The sequence below is a fragment of the Pteronotus mesoamericanus genome, unplaced genomic scaffold (genome assembly GCF_021234165.1).
Source record: "Pteronotus mesoamericanus isolate MK-2021 breed Mesoamerican mustached bat unplaced genomic scaffold, CSHL_Meso_final contig_68, whole genome shotgun sequence".
NCBI lineage: Eukaryota > Metazoa > Chordata > Mammalia > Chiroptera > Mormoopidae > Pteronotus > Pteronotus mesoamericanus.
In genome coordinates, this window is record NW_026555234.1 from 328478 (window position 1) to 346915 (window position 18438).

Consider the following 18438-nt stretch of genomic DNA (forward strand, 5'->3'; position numbering starts at 1 on the left):
CCACACTGCCGAGCGTGACGTGGCGGCTGCGGGCGCCCCGGCCCGGCCCGGCCCAGGTGGAAGCCACGCTCAGCGGCGGGCGCGTCTGAACAGCGCTCACGGTGGAGCTGTAGCACGTCTGCCCGTGGCCAGCGCCAGTGCTGTCTCTGACGCCCACACCGAGAGCTTCGCCCTCCTGGGCAGGCCAGGGCAGCCTCGAGGCTGACCGCGCGGCTCCAGGGGGTGACGCAGCGTCTCGCAGGCCGACCCCGGGTGCTGACCCCCGAGTGGGGCCGGGTGCCCCCCGACCCCACCCCCAGAGAAGGGCGGGCAGGCACTCCGGCGGGGCTGCTGCTGCCCTGCCCCCCGACCGGGGAGTGGGCTCAGGGCGGTGCGGAGGGTCGCCGAGTGCGTTTTGCAGGGGGCGTGGGCGGCCCCACAGCACGCAGAGCAGGCACCGGGAAGGACACGCCCCAGGCAGGCATTCACAGCATTTGAACGTTTTTGGGACCGGAACCCACGGAGAACACGCACACCTGGCGTGACGCTTCCGAACAAGGGGCTTTGCCGCATGTGTCCACCCACCCACAGGACGGCCGTCCCCAGGCAGTGCCTGTCTGGGGCAGAACAGGGGCTCCCTCCCTGATGGGAGCTTCGCCTGAGTCCAGCGCAGCCTCCTGCCTCCCTGGGACCAGCCTGACCCAGCTGAGGCAACACACGTTTTTTGACACGTTTTAGGTAGTTGTGACATAAAAGATAATTCACCCCATAAGCCTCTTTTTCAACCCACTGTGGTCCTGGCGAGGGAGCCGTGGGGAGCGCGTGGCCTTCTCAGCCGGGGTATCTCACCTGCCTGGCAAGAAGCCAGGATAAAACCCAGTGTCGCCTGTGAGCCACAAGCACCACGTGACTGTCAGAGGACAGGCCACCAGGACGCAAGGTGACCCGAGCTGCCGGCCTGTCCTGCGTGAGGTCTGGGTGCAGGACCCCATCACGGGCCCCGCGGGCTGCAGACCCGAGCGCTGCGGGCGCCGGGTCACAGAAGGTTCGGCTGACAGCGCTCACTGAGCGGAAACCCCCGTGAGAGGGGCTCTCAGGTGCCAGGCAGCAGCGTCCCAAGCACCTCACACGCACGCTGCCCAGACAACCAGGAAACGCTTTATTTATCGCGCCGCTGAGTGTTGCTGCCCTCTGGGCGCGCTGCTGGGCCGGCTGGAGCACACGGCAGGCAGGCAGGAGCAGGTCACCTCCCAAGCGCGAGTCCCCCGGGGCCGGCAGACCCTGCGGAAGCAGCCACAAGCACCGTGACACTGTGGGAACACCACCAACGGCTGCGTCCTGCGGCAGCGGGAATCCCGCGCCGGCCCGGCACTTGCCTGCCTGCCGCCTCTGCAGCAGCCCCGAGATGCTGATGGGCGGCCTGGGCGCTGGGGCCGGGGGGCTGCCGCGGTGGGACAAGCTCCCACCCCCCGCTCTGCCTGTGGCCTGCGGGCCGAGGCTCTGGGCCGACCCCCAGCAGGGGATCTGCAGAGGCGAAATCCTAGGAGTAAATTAAACAAACAAAATCACCAAAGCTCCACACGACCCGACGTGACTGTTCACAAACAGACTGTGTCTCAGCTTTAAAGGCCACGTTCCCACTGCCCAGGGGGCAGAGGCCAGGTGCTGAGCTCGGGCCGAGCTGCCTCTGATAGCCACGCCCCGGGCCCAGTGCCTGTTCTCGGCGGACGCCCCGCTGGGGACCCCTACCAGTGCCGCTGCCGACCAAAGTCAAGGGTTACTGCCCGCGGGCACCAGCGTGGAGGGCCAGGTCCCCCGGGCCGTGAGGTGGGGGCAGGAGGCTGTCAGTCTTGTCACAGCGGCAGGCATGGTCCGGCAGCGGGTGGGGATGGCCTCACGCGTCAAGGGGCAGTGGGCACAGGTGTGGCTCCGGCTGAGCTGGGGGAGGACGCTGGAGGCCACCGGCTGGCCGGCGGCCGGTGGCCAGGTGTGGGGCGGCCCTCAGCACTGGAAGCGACACGGGGGCTTCTGGTGGGGGAGGGGCATGACCGCCTGGCCTCTGCGCTCGGAGAGCCCTGAGGACGCGCCAGTCACACGTCCGGGGCGGCAGACGTTAGGCCTGTGTCTGAGACGGTGGACACAGGCCAGTGGGTGGCCATCTGCCTGGAGTTAGCAGACAGCAGCCCGTGGGCCAAGCCAGCCCCAGCCCCTGCCCCTGCCGGCAGCCTCGGGGGGTCACAGAGGTGCCCCTCAGCACCCTGGCCGCACGCGCTGGTGCAGAGCGGCCTGTGGCCCCTGGACTGGACCCGTGGTGAAACGCCGCAGCCAGGACAGGGCCCGACACGCTTCACCAGCAGGAGGGCAAGGGCCTGAGTTCCATGTTAGCTCCAGAAAAGTGAAATGTCAAGGGGTCTGTGCAGCGCACCCTCGGAGCGCGCAACGTGGGGGAACGGCAGCACACAGGGCGCCAGGGCTGTGTGCAGGGAGCTGGGCTGGAGGAGTCTGCACCCCACCCCTCGCCGGGACCGGCCGAGCCGGGTGTACCTGAGAGCAGGCGACATGCTGGGGCGCCCGGGCGTCAGGCTGAGCTGTGGAGGGCCGCGGCAGGAGACGCTGCCTGGGGGGAGGAGCGCGGGGGGGCAGCTGCCTGAGCTCTGCTGTCCCCGCCCACGTCCCCTCCCTGCACCCCAGTCTCCCAGACTGGAGTGCGCACGCCTCACCCCTTGGCCTTCACCCCGCGGGCTCCACGAATATCCAAACCCAACCGCCCCGCCAATGGGCAGCCTGCCGTGGGGACCGGGGACAGGGCTGCGTGGTCAGCTGAGTTACCGGCTGCCACCCCCAATGCCCAGGGTGGGCTGGGGGGCACACCCCGTATACGAAAGCACTCAGTACATGTCAAGACCTGCACTGAGCCCAGAAGCTCCCCACTCTGAGGAAGATGGGGACAGTGGGGTCCACGTGGGAGCTGAGGGGTCATCTCCACTCAAGCTCTGCATTCCTGGGTTTGTAAGACACTCCTGGAGGCACGTGGTCCGCGGCCGGCTCCAGGGATGTGGCCGGCTCTTCTCTAATCCCTCGATTCCTTTGCGCCCACATTTTGGAGAGTTTAACAGGAGAAAGGCAGCATGAGGAGGGAAGACGGCAGCCGGGGGAGCTCCCCCGGGGCCCTTTCACAGCACCGAGCCTGGGGGGCGTTGTGCCCTCCCGAGCGGCTCCGCACTAAGTGGCCCTGGGCTGCAGGGGCCGCTGTGACCCGCAGACCCCGCAGCCCGGCGGAGAAGCAGCGGGGAAGCAGCCCTCCCCGCGCCTGTGCTAGTGCCACCCTTATTTTCCGTGCTCTCAGGTGGCTGGACACCGCGGGGCCTCGCTCACCCGGAGACACCACGGCTCACGGGCGGGCTGCTGCGTGAGTCCCCGGTTTGGCCACGCCCACCACCTGGGCTCTGGGTCACCTCCCCTGCCTGGCGTCACTCTCGGCCCTAGGCCCTGGGGCCGGGCCGACCCCATGGGGCAGTCCCTGCACCCCGACACCACCAGCACCATGCAAACCCGCCAGGGCCAAACCTGGCTGGCCCGTCCCCACCACCCCACCCTGGCCTTCCCGCGAGAACCTGCCTCCTCATGGGGCCGGCGCCCCCCGCTGGCCCTGCGTGGGCACCGCCTGTTTCTAGAGGTCTGTGAGCACAACCGTCTCCCTCGTGGTGGCCGCTCCTGACCCGCTGGCCTCCCCAGGCTGACTGGACGAATCCCGGGCGTTTCCCACTCAGGCAGGGCCGCACGTGCTCGGCCCCAGGGGGCCCGGGAAGCAGTGTGTCCCTCATGCCTCACAGTCACGTGTGGGGCGACACTGGTCAACAGAGACGAGGGAGGCGAGGCCTCACCAGGTCAGCTGTCGGGGCTGCGTGGGCAGTGCTCCGAGGGCCAGGTGGCCCCGGGAATGTCGGCTCTCGGGTGGGGACACCAAGGGTTCGGGATGAACTGCGGGGCACGCAGGGCCTGCTCGGGAGCAGGACCTCAGCCCGACGGAGTGGGCGTCGGCCCCACAGAGGCAGGAGGCGGCAGCGAGGCCTGGGGCTCCGCCCAGGAAGACAGTGCTGCCTGGCGCACTTCAGAAAGACTTCCCCCCGAAGCTCTTACACTAAAAACATCCAGCACCTGAGAAGGCAGCTCCATGTCCGGAGGGCGGAGCTTGGACTCCCCGTGACCCAGGCACACGGGCTCTGGGGCTCTGGGCGTGAGAGCTGACGGCTGCTGTGCGTCACCCACCCACAGGCAGGACGCCCAGAACCGCTGCTCAGTGGGGAAAGTGACGGCTGAAAGACGACCCTCGGGTAGTCGTGACAGAGGTGACGGGACCTTTCTCCAGGGGCCCGGCTGCAGGGACCGACTTACCCATGCGCCCGTCCTGAGGGGGACTGATGAGGGAGATCCTGGGCGGGCCGGCCGCCAGCTCGGGCTGCGGAGGCAGAGAGGAGACCGTGCGTGACGGGGGAGAGTGTGGGCTGACCTCCGCACCCAGAGCACAGCCCTGGCCGGCCCTGCAGGGCCGTCTGGCCTGGAACACGGCCCAGGAGACGGGGTCCCCGCTGGGCCCGCACTGTCCCCTGGTGCCCACAGCAGGGCACGGACAAAGGACTCACTAGGTGCTTCTCAGAATTTCAGAACAGCGAAAAAGCAAACAGAGCTCTTGGCTGTTAGACGTTTTAAAATAGAGTTCGGTGGAAAACCCCCTCCTGGAGACGAGTTGGCGACGGCCAGGCGTCCCCGGCCCCCCTGCGTGGACCTGGTGGTACTGTGGACACACAGCTGCACTCCTGGCCGCCCCCCCCTTTCCACGGCCTGTCCTGGCCTCCTTCCCGTGGCTCTGCACACGCCCAGCCGCGTCACCTGCCCAGACTCGGCCACCACCGCCTCAGTGGCTGTCCTCCCAGCTCCGCGGCTCCAGGGCACGCTCTGCTGACACCTCCCCCAGCCCTGCCTCGGGCTCCCGCCCACTGGCAAAGCCCCCTCCCCTAGGCGCCCCCGCTGTGGCTGCACGTGCCCCTGAGCTGCCCCCACACCCACCTGCAGCCTGTTCTACACACCCCGCCCCGTGCGCTCAGTGCCGGCCAACTGAGCACCTGCTGCAGTGTGTGAAATGCCAGAAGAGAAAAGTGTTTCCACGTGGTGAAGACAGCAGTTACTCTGTCAGATTAGAATCTGGTGAATCGTCCGCTCTCTCCCTGGCCTCCAACAGAAAGGATTTGTGTTTAGAGGGTCGGTTCCGGAGGCCTCTGCTTGGGGAGAACCCAGTGGCAGGTGAAGCAAAATGCACATAAAGACCAAATGCACAGGACGATGGCCGTGGCCCAGAGGCAGTGATAGACCAGCTGGCCGTGTGCAGACAGGGCTGAGGAGGGGCCGCCAGGAGTGCTCGGGACAAGGTGCACCCAGGCTGGGCCACGCGAGGACCCCACTCTTGGAGCACGTTTGGGAGCTTCTGTCCAGGCTGCACTTGGGAGTTCAAACGAGGAAGGCACAGGGCCGGCCCACCACGGTCTGCACCCCGTTGTTGCTAACGGAGTTTTACCGGAACGCAGCGGCGCCCACTGAGCTCCGCACCATCAGAGGCGAGGTGCTGGGACAGAGGCCTTGATCCACAAGGTCTCAACTGCTTGCTGTCCAGCCTGTGACAGACACTTGCCGACACCTGGTCAGCACCTCACTCGGGGACTTAGAACAAAGGCCTGAGGCAGTGGGAAGCGGGGGTGGAGGTGGGGGCGGGGGGGGCGTCCATCAAGACCTGCTGGTAAGGCCGGGAGGCAGGTGCCGAGGCAGAAAGGAGTGCGTCGCGGCCACTCCCGGCTGACAGGAGCGGTGCCGAGCGGCAGACCTGGGGGGCACGGGGGCGGGACGCGGCGCTGGCCAGCTGCCGAGGCCTGAGCTGTCTCCTGACCGACTGCTGAGTGAGTGTCCCCGCCTTCCCCCTGGGGACCCAGGTCCTCCAGAGTCCGGCTCCCGACGGCCGCTCGGAAGGAGCGCTGTCTCCCACGAAGCAGCCCCTCACTGGCTCCTGCAGGACTGCATCCGTGTTTGCGAGGTGTCCGCGTGCAGCAAGCCCCGCGCCACCCCAGTCCCGTGCGAGGGCGTGCGCAGCTGGTGAGAGTGCGCTTCGTCCCGGCGTGGCCCTGCACCTGGTTCTGCGCTGCCTGCGTCTGGGACCATGCTTGGCCTGGGCGGGAGGTGGGCTGGGCGTGGCCACCCCGCGTTTCAGGCCGCATGTCCTCTGGCCTTGCTCTCACCCGCGGAAGCCGTCCCCTCCGAGTGCTGACCCCAACCCCCACAGGTTCTCTGGGCGTGTCCCGGATTCGCTGAGCACCTAGCCCCCCGCCCCGTGCGTTCAGGCCGCAGCGCAGCAGGCCTGCCCCTCCTCCCACTGCCCCGCGCGGCCAGGACAGCTCCGCCTCCTGTGGTGGCCACGCCGGGAGGGATGGCCATGGCTGTTGGCCCAGAGGAGCATGGGGCCCTGAACACCAGCAGGCAGGGGGCATGGAGAACAGGCCACTCACCCTTCTCAGGGGGGTGGGCGTGAGGTCGACCTCCATGGGCTCCACTCTGTGAACAGACGGCAGGACACGCTCGCTGGGCCTGGGACATGTGGCGACCAAAGCACGCACGCGCGCCAGGGCGCTTGTCCACGGCGTCCCCGCGGCCCACACGCCTTCTTGCTGGGGTGGCCCTCAGGCCCTGCCTGGCCCCCAGGGTGGCACCTCCTCGGCTGATCTCGGCGGCACCTGCACACACTCAGTGCGCAGTCAACGTCAGCCCCTTAACGCGCCCGCCCAAAGGTCGGTAAGGAGTCTCACTTGGGCTTCCCTACAGGACGCGGGGAGGGCGGGCATCACCTGCTTCACTGCTTCCTGGCCGCACACGCAGCGCCGGAGCCCAGTGCCGGCAGGACTCGGGGTGTGCGGGGTAGGGGATGGCAGCAGAAACACAGGAGGTCGCAGGACGCGTACGGCGTGTGACTCGTCTAGCGACTGTCGCGGACGCCCCGCCCAGCCCGGTGGCACACGCACCTTTCAGCGGCAGAGCCATCGGAGGGCAGGAGCGGCGGTCCGCGGGGCGCTGGAGCAGGAGCTGCGACAGAGCACCATGCGTTAGAGCCTGGGCACGTGCCCGCCCGCCGCCCGCCGCCCGCCCGCCCGCCGGCCCATCCTCGCGCAGCTGCATTGCCACTCACTCGGAATTGGATTTCTTATCGTGCTGAAAGCTGTGTGTTGAGACGATCTCATGCTAAACCGACGGAAAGATGTTTCAATGAACCCACAGAAACTTACTTCCAATCCATCCACTCCAGCCCGAAGGGCTGGACCAAGAAAGCCAAAGGCCCCACCCAGCACTGCGCCCTTGGTCCCTCCCCAGCCGCGTTTGCCCACTGGGGTGCACCCTCAGAGAGCAGCCCAGGATGACGGCGGCCGGCGTCCCCAGCCCCGTCGGCAGCCTGGCCCCCGACGCACGCGTAGGCCGCCCACACACAGCCAGAGGGACAGCAGCCCCGCAGGGCCCTCGCCCTGTGACCTCTACGTGGACGAGCACTCACCTTCCACAAGGCTCCTTTCCAGCGAGCGCCGCCTCTGCACCCAGCCCTCCCCCCGCCCTGGGGATCCCCTTCTCTCCTTTGTCGCTGCTCCCCCCGCCCCCCCGACTCCCCACCACCCTTCTCTCTCTGACAGATGTGCCTTCTCTGCCTAGAGGTGGTGAGTGGGTGCCCGGCGGGGCCCCGGGGGACCTACCTTTGCAGCTGCTGCCCCCGCAGCATACACTTCCGGAGCGACTCCTCCAGCCTGGCAGCCTGGGAGGGCAGGACTTCCAGTCACCAGGCTGGCTGTGCCAAGGGACAGCACAGAGAGGACACGCAGACCCTCTAAATTCTTCCTTCTCAAGTTGGAACGTGAGCCCCCGGGGAGCTGCCTGGGCACCGCTGGGCAGGCCCCAGGGCAGATGGGGCTGTGGCCAGGCGCAGCGGCCGGCCAGCTCTGCGGCACTGCCCACAGGGCGGGGGCCGGGCAGGGCCTCGGCTCCTCCGGCCAATCTCAGTGTGGGCCCGCGGCAGAGCTGGCCGGGAGTGCGTGGGGAGGGAGACGGGAGAAGCACCAAGCACGTGCCGGCCAGGCCTAAGGGGCAGTGGCACCCACACAGAGAGGTGGCGGGGGCCGCAGACAGCAGGCGGCTTCCACATTCGAGGAGGTGGCCGCAGGGCCTGTGGCTTTGGAGGCAGGCCCCTTACCCTAATTACTCCTCAACCTTCAAAGGTTTCCTTTTTTAAAGAGAGACGTTCACTAACCACAAACATGGCGGATGGACAGAGAAGGGTCTGAGCTGCCCTGCAGGCCCCGGCACCGCCCCCCGCCCCTGGGGTGGGTCCCGTGAGCGTGGCCCCAGGCACACGAAGCTGACCTTGCCCCTTGCCCTCCCCTGCAGCGGGCCGCTCCGGGCTCTCCCCACCCCTCTCTGAGTCGACTGGCGTCTGTCCTCGCAGGAGGCCTTAATCCGAGTCAGCTGAAGCACCCGGAACGACTGTTTTCCCTGAAGCGTTACTTTCCTTCACTTAGCTTAGGAGCCAAGGAAGGAGGATGTTTGCTGGGCAAACAAGCAGGCGCCTCCAGCTTCCTGCGGGCAGGTCGGCCAGAGCCCTTTAGAGCTGCCGTTCACGGAAAGCTGCCCCGTGAGTCGGAGGAGACGCCGCACATGGGCCGGGAGGGCCCGCGAGACAAGACCGGAGATGGCCCCGGCTGGCCCTGGGCGGCGACGTGGCGCGCAGGCACCGTGCGGCGGGCCAAGGGTCACAGGCAGATGTCCCCTCCCCCCACTCCTGGCCCTCCGCCTTGAGACCTGGCGCCAGGTCACGAGTGCGACAGGAAGTTGGAAGGCCGCCGTGTGAGGCCGCAAGGCGAGGGGACTTACCTTCTCTCTGTAGAAGGCCAGCAGTCTCCTCCTGTGTCTGTCTTGAAATTCTGAAATCTGAGGAGACAGCGCACATCAGCTGCTGACAGTGGCACACACCCCTCCCGGCTGGCCCAGGCGCCGCCTGCACCCACACACGCCACGGGGCCGCCAGGCAGCGCTTGCACGGATGCGGCAGGTGCGCTCGCACGCGGGGAGCATGTCCCACCGAGGGCGGTGGGACCCGAGGGCACCGCCTTTCCCGCCGGGTGACACAGCCCACGGGGACAGCCACTGAGTGCTGTCCCCCTGGCAACGGCGACCCGGTCACTGTGGCCTCCCAAGCAAATGGCGCCCACCAGGAGCACCGCAAAACTGCCACACAGACCAGGGCCAGCGGGCAGGGCCAGCCCAGAGACGCTGAGAGCTTCTGTGCGCCAGTGGCCGTGCCCGGGTGCCTGGCCGCGTCTCCCATTCTTTGTGCGAGTCGCCTCGCAGGAGAGTCACCGAACGGCGATGCCCTGCTTGGGGCGGGGGCTGCGCTAGTTCTGCACAGGGGTGTTTCCAGACAGGAACTGAGAAGGCCCCTCCGCGACACGGAGAAGGGCCAGCCCCCGTGACGACCAGCGCCACCACCACTGCGGCCCCTCCGAAGACACGCCTGTGTCAGGGTGGCCGACAGCCCCTCAGTCCCGAGCCCTGGGCTCCGCCTCTTCCGAGGGATCCGGGGGGCCAACAGACGCAGGGCAGGGCCCAGGCTCACCGCCCTGGCCCCCGGCTGGCTCTACACCTTTGAAGTCACTGAGGACCCCAAAGAGCTCGGCCAGTGTGGGTTCCAGCCGTCAATGTTTGCCCCCTAAAAGCGAACGCTGAGAGACACTTAAGATATTTTAAAAGAACAGTAAGCCCGGCATGTTGACACCAACAAGGAGCGTTAATCCCTTCTGTCCTGAGGCCTCTGGAAATGCCCCTGGCACCTGGGACCGAGGCAATGGTGCAACCCAGAGGCACGGGGTGGGGCTCATTTGGCAGGTAGTGCCTCCACCTCCTCCTCCGGTGCCTGGGACAGTGGACAGCCGCCCTGCCGCCTCCCAAGGCCGCAGGAGGCTCTGCGGGGCGGTCTGAAACGCCTGTCCACGGCAAGACTGTGCCAGGCCAGGGTTGCCTGTGGTTCTGAGTGTTGTGGGGAGGACCTGCCCCAGTTCAGAAACACGGGCAGCGTCTGAGCCCCTGGGGACCTGGCCCGAAAGAGGGTCCCACTGTGAATGGGGTGAGGAGGTCAGTCCATGTCCCCGCCTGGCTCTCGTCTTGTGCTGACGCTATGTCCTGGGGTACCCACGTGTCCCCGTGGGAGCCCACAGGATGATGGGGGCAGCTGTGACCGTGGGCACAAAGCCAGAGAACAGCAGCCAGAGCAGGGGTCAGTCTTGGTGGGCAGTCTGACCAGGGCCTCCGGGAGGACAAGCCAGGCCGAGAAGGGCCGGGTCAGCCCGGGCTGGCAGAGCGGCCGCTCCGCTGCTGCTGGGCCTCTGAAGGGGAGGGGCGGGTGGGAGGCGCCGACCGCCAGGGGGCACTGCTGGTGGCAGGGGAAGGCAGGGACTGGCCCCTCTCCCAGGCAGCATGCCGGGCGCCTGGGGGCCACAGGCTCCACTGACGGCAGGAGGTCAGATGCGCAGCAGAGCCGGGGAGGGTGCGGATCCGCAGCCCCAGAGGCTGGGGCCAGGGGCCGAGCCAGCACAGAGGGGGCTCCAGGACAAGCAGTGCAGCCTGGTGCCCCAGGGCCCTGACCAGACCCGAGAGTCAGGTCCATGCTGGGCGCATGAGGATCGGCCGGTTTCCCTGACCAGAGGACCCCTTGCCCCAGCAGCAGCCGGGCGGGGACGGAAGGACAGAGCGAACAGCCCAATGCACGAAGGCGGCGCAGGGCCAGGAAGCGCCCGCTGAGCACGCCCTGCGTGCCGGTGTCTGCTGTCCAAGGCGTGAGAGCAGGGCCCCGGGCCATCGCGGCGCCGGCGCACACTCACCTGGGCGGTCTCCCTGGAGTACTTCTCGCACAGGCTGTCTATGCCCAGGAAGAGCGCCTGGAGGCCCGGGTCCGTCTGGAAGAGAGAGCGCGGCTGTCGCGGGGGCTGCCCCGGGCTCGAGGCCACAAACGCTAAGCAAACGGGGCCCAGGACGGTCCGCAGGGGTGCGTGGGACGGCTCTTCCCCCTCCCCCAGCCCGCCCCCGGCTTCCGGTGCTGTGGGACCAGGGCAGTGCCCCTGCCTCCCAGGACAGAAGGCAGCGTGACAGCAGCTGGCGGAGCCCTCGGGGCCACGCATGCTCATCTGTCAGGCAAGGCCCACGCCCGCGGGAAGGGCTCCTGTGAAGGTAGGAGAACCGGAGTGGACGCCCAGCTCCAACATGAGGCAAGTGAGGAAAAGCAGGGCTTACCAAGGGGTGTCTGCCCACTCATGAACTCTGCACAGACGTGTCCTGCACGCCCCCTGCCCCTTCCCTGGGCCTCCCCAGCACCTGTGCCAGGCCCACGGCAACAGCCGTCCCAGGGCAGACACAGGTGGAGCTGCCCCGAGCCAGGCACAGAATGGTGATGACCACGCCGGGCCCTGGGTAGGGACCACCAGACTCAGGAGACGCAGGAGAGCCCCGTGTCCCCTCCCCAGCCTGGTCTCTGCGCCACAACCGCCAGCAAGACACAGGCATGAAACTGGGACCCTGAGGCCTTCCATTTAAACTTCTCGTGCTCCCCAAATTCCCCTGAAATGACAGTGAACGCAGGCCTAGGGAGGAGACTGGGTCAGTGGTAGGAACTGGAGAACGTCCCTTGGAGGCAGTGCCTCAGGGGGGCCCCTGGGGGCAGGCAGGGGGCTGCTGCTGGCCGGCCCTCCGAGCAGCCAGCCTGGCGGCGCGGCTCCCGGGCCCACCCGGGCCTTGGAGGGAGAGCACACGCAGGGCGTCTGGACAGTGGGGTCCCTGGGCCCGGCCGCTGCAAGTCTCAGGCAGCGTGGGTTGCGGCCGGGGGCCGGGCTGCCGGGTCCCTGTGAGCCCTGCTCTGCACCAGCAATCCCGCCACCTGGCCCGTCGACACACAGCTCGGGGCCCACTCCCCGCGGACAGAGGCAGGGACCGCGCCCCCCCGAGGGCCCGGGAGCCCATCACAGAAAACGGGAGTGCACCCCCAACAGAGAGGGGCTGGCCGGCCGGAGAGCAAACGTTCCGCACGGGTTACGCCACCAGACACACCCAGACTCAGCCAGACAAGCGGCTCTGCCCCAGAACGGAAGCAACTGGAGATGCCATCACTGATGAACTGAGAGCCACAGCCTCTGTGAGGGTTAGGGATTCTGCATGTGACAGACCCCAGGTGGACAGAGACCCCCGCGGGGCTGGGAGTATATGAACCAGAATGGCCAAGAGCCTGCACTCGGTAACTGAGCCCCTGGAAGGCTGCGGGGTCTCCCTGCAGCGCAGCAGGGCTCATGAGACACAGGCAGCGAAACTGTGAAGAGCCAGAGACAGACAGGGAGCGGTGGTATTCAAGCCACAGAAAGCTCGTGTTCCAACAGGGAACTCGAACCCCAGTGAAAACGGGCCTCACAATGAGGCAGACAGAGGCCCTTTGGGTGAGGGCTGTCACCAACAGACCTCACCCAAGGACGAGACAAAGGGAACTCCCCTGGGGCGGAACATGACGCTCGGGCGGCAGGGAGGCTGAGGCCAGGCGAAAAGCGGAGGACGGGGGCTGTGGGAACAGGGGCCCATTCCTGCTCCGCAGGGAAGCCACAGGCACAGCACTGGGAGTCACGCGGGGCGGGGCCGGTGGAGCCGCGGCGCCTGAGGCCCTGGCGCTGCGGGAGGGCCTGGGCCCCAACGGCAGCCGCTGGGGCCGCCTCGCACCTGCGCTTCCGCGAGCTGAGTGCTGCTCGAGGTCCGAACGCAAGGAATTCGTTGAGTTATGTACTTTTTATTTGTGTGTTTTCTGCATCATACTTCAATGAAAGTTAGCAAAAATGATAACTCAAATCCCCAAATATTTCCAAGTCAATCATATACACATGGGTTGCAGGAGCAGTTGAATAGAAATCTGAAATTATTTTGAAGTGAAGACCATGAAAACACGCCGCAGGCAGGATGAGCACAGAGGGAGCGTTACGGCCTGGGATGTCAACATTAGGGAAAAAAGGTTGGAAACTGATGCTGAGCTCTCATCTTAAAGAACAAACTAAACCACAGAAAAAAGACGAGGCAAAGTGATAAGAACTCACAAATAGAAAAGAGATGTAAAATACACAGAGCCAAAAATTAGCTTTTTGAAAATACTAAGAGAAGCCTGCAAACACTTGTTCTGACCGGTGGGGCTCAGTGGGCTGGCGTTGTCCCACGAGCGGACAGGTCGCTGGTTTGACCCCTGGTCAGGGCGCAGGCCTGGCTGCGGGCCAGGCCCCTGGCTGGGAGCATGTGGGAGGCAACCGACTGATGTATCTCTCCCTCCCTGGCCCTCTCTCTAAAAACAAATGAAGAAAGTCTTTTTAAAAAGTCAATAAACACTTGACAAGACTGTTCAAGAAAAAAGAGAAGGCACAACAACTACCATTAAAATGAAAAACAAACGTCATTACAGATGTGACCCAAACTAAAAGGAAGGAGGGCCACAGACTGTTAGCGACAGGGTGTTTGACAACTTAGATGGAGTGCACAAAGCCCTAGAGCAGTACAGCTTGCTGAAGTTGACCTGAGAATGAGGAACGCTGCGTAGTCACGTATCTAGTACAGAAGTTAAATCCCTAGTTAAAAACCTTCCCACCCAAACCCTTCCAGGTTCAGGTGGCGTCACCTGTGAATCCTGCCCCACATTTTACGAATAACCCGTCTGCCAGGGGAGGGGAGGAGACGTGCCTGCACCTGCCAGGAGCCCACGCAGCCCCCGGAGGCAGCGGGCCACAGGCAGGTCCCACGTGGACTCAGGCATGAAACAGTTAGCTTATCTGAACACACACTGGGCTGCCTCACACCGGGTCGGACTTATTCCTGGAAACGAATGTGGGTTTAAAATTCTAAAACTAAACGCAATTCACCACATTAACAAAATGAAGTAGAAAACCAAATGATAATCTCAACAGGGACAGAAAACCCACTTGATAAAGTTCAACATCATTCATGACAAAAAGCCTTTAGCAAAAAACCCACAGTGCATATAAAACTTCACGGAACCGCGGCCCTCATCCCTGAGATCAGGAGAGACAAAGGCGGCCCGCTGTGGCCACCGTCCCTGTTCCACTCTGTTCCAGAGCCCAGGCCGTGCCGGCGAGGGAGACATGGAAGGATAGAGACAAACACTCAGAGATGACATTGCTGCGCAGAGCCTGGAGAAACCTACAGAATTACCACGTGAGCTTAGTGAAATCTTTACTTGTACGTCACAGACAAAAATCGATGGCATCTCTCACTTAGGAGAGGAAGTGACAACTGCCTGCAGCAGCACCCCAAATTGTCACCCGAGAATAACCTCAGGGGACCCAGAACCAGTTGTTCCCGAGGCCAGGGCACGCCCTAGGAAGTGCAGGCTGAGCCACGTTCACAGACAGGAAGAGCCAAATTATACAGACATCGGTTTTACCTCTGTTATTGATTAAACGCAAAGCAACCAAAAATACCAACAGGATTTTGTGTGTGAGAACTGACAACTTGATTTCAAAACTTGCACAGAACGCACAGGCTAATGCGAGCTCGTTGCTGTGACAGCTCCCCAACCTCAGGGGCCGCTGGCGGCACTTGTCTGCCGGTGCTCGGGGGTGGCCTTCCATGGGGACCAGCCTTGGGTCAGCCGCTCTACTGCGCTGGTCCTCAGCATCCAGCTGGCGGAGGCGTGGGGGTGAAGGCTGTTCGGGAGGTCGTCTGAGGGCCAGGCCTGCACTGGCATTTCTCGTGGGAGGCCAGTGGGGAGACTGCCTGGCAGGGCGCCCAGGGAGAAGGGGAGCAGGGCTGAAGACAGCCCCCCACCTCGGCCTGTCTGCCATTTCTAGTTGCTGGTGTCCACCTGTCTCTTTCCATCCACAGAAAAGCACCCCCCCACACCGACCTGGGGAACCTCCCAAATGGCCCTGTCGCTGGGCCCATGCCACAGCCCAAGGCTTCAGGTGGTCTTCACTCTCAGGTCCCAATTTGGTCCAAAACCTATGAACTCAGTCCATCCCCACCATGACCAAAGTGTACCGGAGGGGGCGGAGTCGGGACAGAACACCTGAATCAACCCCTGGCCACGCAAGAACAGATGGGAGGACACAGCCCTCGGAAGGTCCCTGCGAGCTGGTGTCCTGGGCCTCCCACCCTGGGCCACCTTGATCAGGCTGGCCTTTGCTGTTCAGGGGAACCTTCTGCCCCGCCCCCTCCAGCCCCTGGTTCTCCCAGAGCGGGATTCTTCCTTGCCTGTGGCTCCCTACGACCCAAGGTGAGTGGGTGTGAGGATGTGGGTCCTGGCCACTCCAGGCCTTCTCAGGGGTCATCTCTGTCCAGGAGCAACTGGCTCCTCCCTCCCTCTGGGGGCACTCCCCCCTCACTGCAGCCAGCTCTTCCGTCTGCGTCTGCGGAGCCGGCCCGGCCTGGCCTGGGCGCATCCCTTCGCCTGCACAGCACCTGCGCGAGAGCCCATCCCAGCCCCCCGGGCTCCCGTCACAGCTGCCCTGTTTCCGTGCCACCCACCACCTGACAGGTAAGGTGGTGTGATACTTGGTAATGACACGCAGATCAACAGATACCTGTGTGCCACACGGTGGCCACGCCGTGGAGCAGGAGGAGCGGGCACGGGAAGAGGAAGCAGGGCACGGGCGCTTCCCACGCAGGACCTGGGAGGCTGGCTTGGCCTGTCACAGGCGCTTCGTGTCAGTGAAGGAAAACCACTCAGACCAGAAGCTGCCAGGGGTGCTGTGTTCAGCGAGGGTAAGCATTGTTTTGTGCAACTCTCCTCGCATATGTGCACCCACACAGATGCGCACATTTGCAAATGCACACACTGTGCCCAGCGGTCGAGCAGCCACTGCCACCCAGAACCAGGGCAGGGATCAGGGCCAGGCTCCAGGTGAAGCAGCAGGTCAGTGCTGCTGGTCTGCGACCAGGCATCCACCAGAAGCCAGGCCACAGGGCTGTGGGCAGGACAAGCCTGAGGTTTACTCCTCGAAGGCTGGGACTCAAGACCCGCGTTTAAGCAGATTCCTCCGGATGCAGGTTGTCCTTGCTTTCCCACTCTAGAAATTTATGCTACAAAAGTATTCTTACAAGTATGCAGTGATATTGTTTAAAAATGTTCACTGTAAGGTTGTTAGAAATAGTGTAAAAAAAAAAAAACCCAAAAGTTTACCAGTTGGAAATATCGAAAGGCTATGCAGTCATCTTTAAAGAGTGTGGCTGTGCCTGAAACATGTCAGCCGAGAAAACACCGCTTTTGTGAGAAGATAAAGCACAGTGGCCACACAGAGCAGGGGCCCACTCCCGGCTGCTGTCTTTGGGGAGCAGAATGGGGGCCCTTCTGCATCTCCACTGTGACCTTCTGTATCGTTTGCATAGTGTGTCAGTGTTTTATACTTGTAATCAGAAAAGGCAATTGTTATAGATTAAAACGTCAGATCAAATACACATCTTGGAGCCTAAGGGTAACAAGAACAATTATTTGTACCCAAATTTAGATCAAACAAGTTAAACTGATGTACTTTATAGAAAGAACAAAAGGCATTCTTTTCAGCTACTGCAATAATAATCAATTTTAAACCTACTTTCCTCCAACCCTCTTAACTGGAGAGGACCCCATGCAAAACCGAACTCTGTCACCTTCTTAAGGAGCTTGTACTGTACTGAAGAAACGTATTCAACACAGTTTCATTTTCAGGAACATGGACAGCAAATGAACAGGTAGGCCAATCTACAGTTAAGAAAGTTGTATGAGGTATTTGAAACCAAATTCTAATTGTACTTTGAATTTACTCAGAAATCCTTTGAGCTCTTCCAGTTAACCTAACAAAATGAATGAAACTTTTAGACACCACAAATGACCAAAATTTGCGTCTCACATTTAAAGGAAACACTGAGATCAATATTCAGATAGTACAGATTTCAACTTACATGTTTTGAAAGTAAAACTGTACGACAAGGAACTTTACAAATCAAGCATTCATCCTTTTTACCTGTAAAAGGAAAGCAAATGTTACATTATTGTGAAAAGTGCTTTTAAATATGTGTAAATACACACTTTAAATTATAACACTTCAAAAATATACAGGATCATAGCATTTTCAAACAGTGGCAGAGACTGTGGGTATGGATATCGTTGAAAAGATTCATATAACATTCTTTTTTTTTTCTGTTTTGCAAATAGGCCCCCAACAAGTGAGCATAAATCTGTAGGAGTTAAACTTGCCTATCCCAGGTATTTCTTACAATTAAATTTTATACCAATATCTTAATTTGCAAATAGCTCCTCTTACCCACCCAACAGACAAAGTAAGTGTTGCCCTATGCCCTCAGCCTCACTTCTGCAACACGAGGGGCAGCTGATGCATCGCCTCCCTGGATCCGTATTTTCTAGGCGTGCACTGAGCTCCTGCTACGTGCACGGCAGCGCTAGCGCCTAAAGGATGAAAGGTTCAGGCGTCCCACCTGCTGGCAGCGAGCTAACGCTCTGCTCTCCTCCTGTCTTCGCCCCAAATCCAGTGACCCCAGCATTTACTGCACCACGTTCCCCTCTGAGATTCCAGCGCCCTCCCCCCACGCATGGCCGGCGCGAACATCAGCCTGCACCTCCCAGCCTGCAGGTGGAGCAGGAGCGTGGGTGTCATCAGGCCCCAGCGCCGATGGCCTGCGGTCCTGGCTCCGCACCTGCTCTCCCGCCAGCTTGGCTTCTTCACCAACGGGTGGCAGCCCCGCGTCCCCCGTCCTGGTCCCCACGCAGGGAGACCCAGATCAGCCATGGCCCAGCTGAGAAGTGGGTGCCAACACCGCTGGCTTTGCAGCCCCTGCAGGTGCACCCCACTCTTCCTGGGTGTCCCCCATTCCTTCCACAGGGTCAGTACAGGCTTGGAGGGGGGTGCCCAATCGCGGCCAGCCGCTGCATTCCCGCCCGTCCCCTTCCTCTCTGTCGGGGGCACGGCCCGCTCCCCACCTGCGACATCCCCGCCGCCCCGCCCACCTCTGCTCAGGCAGCCGTCGCAGTACACGTGGCCGCAGCTGGTCAGGCTAAAGCGCGCTGTCCGCGAGGGAGGCTGGAAACAGCGATTACACAACACCCAGCTGGCCATGCCGCGCGTCCGTTGCCGTCCCGCGTGCCCGCGTGCCCCCCCCTGCGACGCCCCTGTGGCGCCCACGTGACGTTCACACGCAGCCTCCACGGGGCCTCCAGGCGTCGGCTCTGGGAGGGGAGTCTACGCCTGCGCGCCCCGGCGGACGATGCTGCGCCTGCGCACATTGGCGCGCAGCCCCGCGCCTGCGCACCAGAGCGCAGGCCGCTCCCGCCAAAACCTGTCCAGGACAGTGCTCGCGGGCGAA

General features: G+C 63.2%; 1 protein-coding gene across 1 annotated transcript; it reads right to left on the reverse strand.

The window, feature by feature from the left end:
• Nucleotides 1–4276: 4276 nt before the first annotated feature.
• RNF212 (ring finger protein 212) lies at nucleotides 4277–18191 on the reverse strand. The gene is made up of 9 exons (XM_054581823.1): nucleotides 18083–18191; nucleotides 17020–17081; nucleotides 10932–11006; nucleotides 8929–8985; nucleotides 7758–7816; nucleotides 7205–7257; nucleotides 7041–7101; nucleotides 6531–6576; nucleotides 4277–4438 (listed from the first exon to the last, which is right to left on the reverse strand). Exons 1-9 carry the CDS (start codon nucleotides 18189–18191, stop codon nucleotides 4277–4279), a joined length of 684 nt encoding a protein of 227 aa, XP_054437798.1.
• Between the last annotated feature and the right edge of the window lie 247 nt (nucleotides 18192–18438).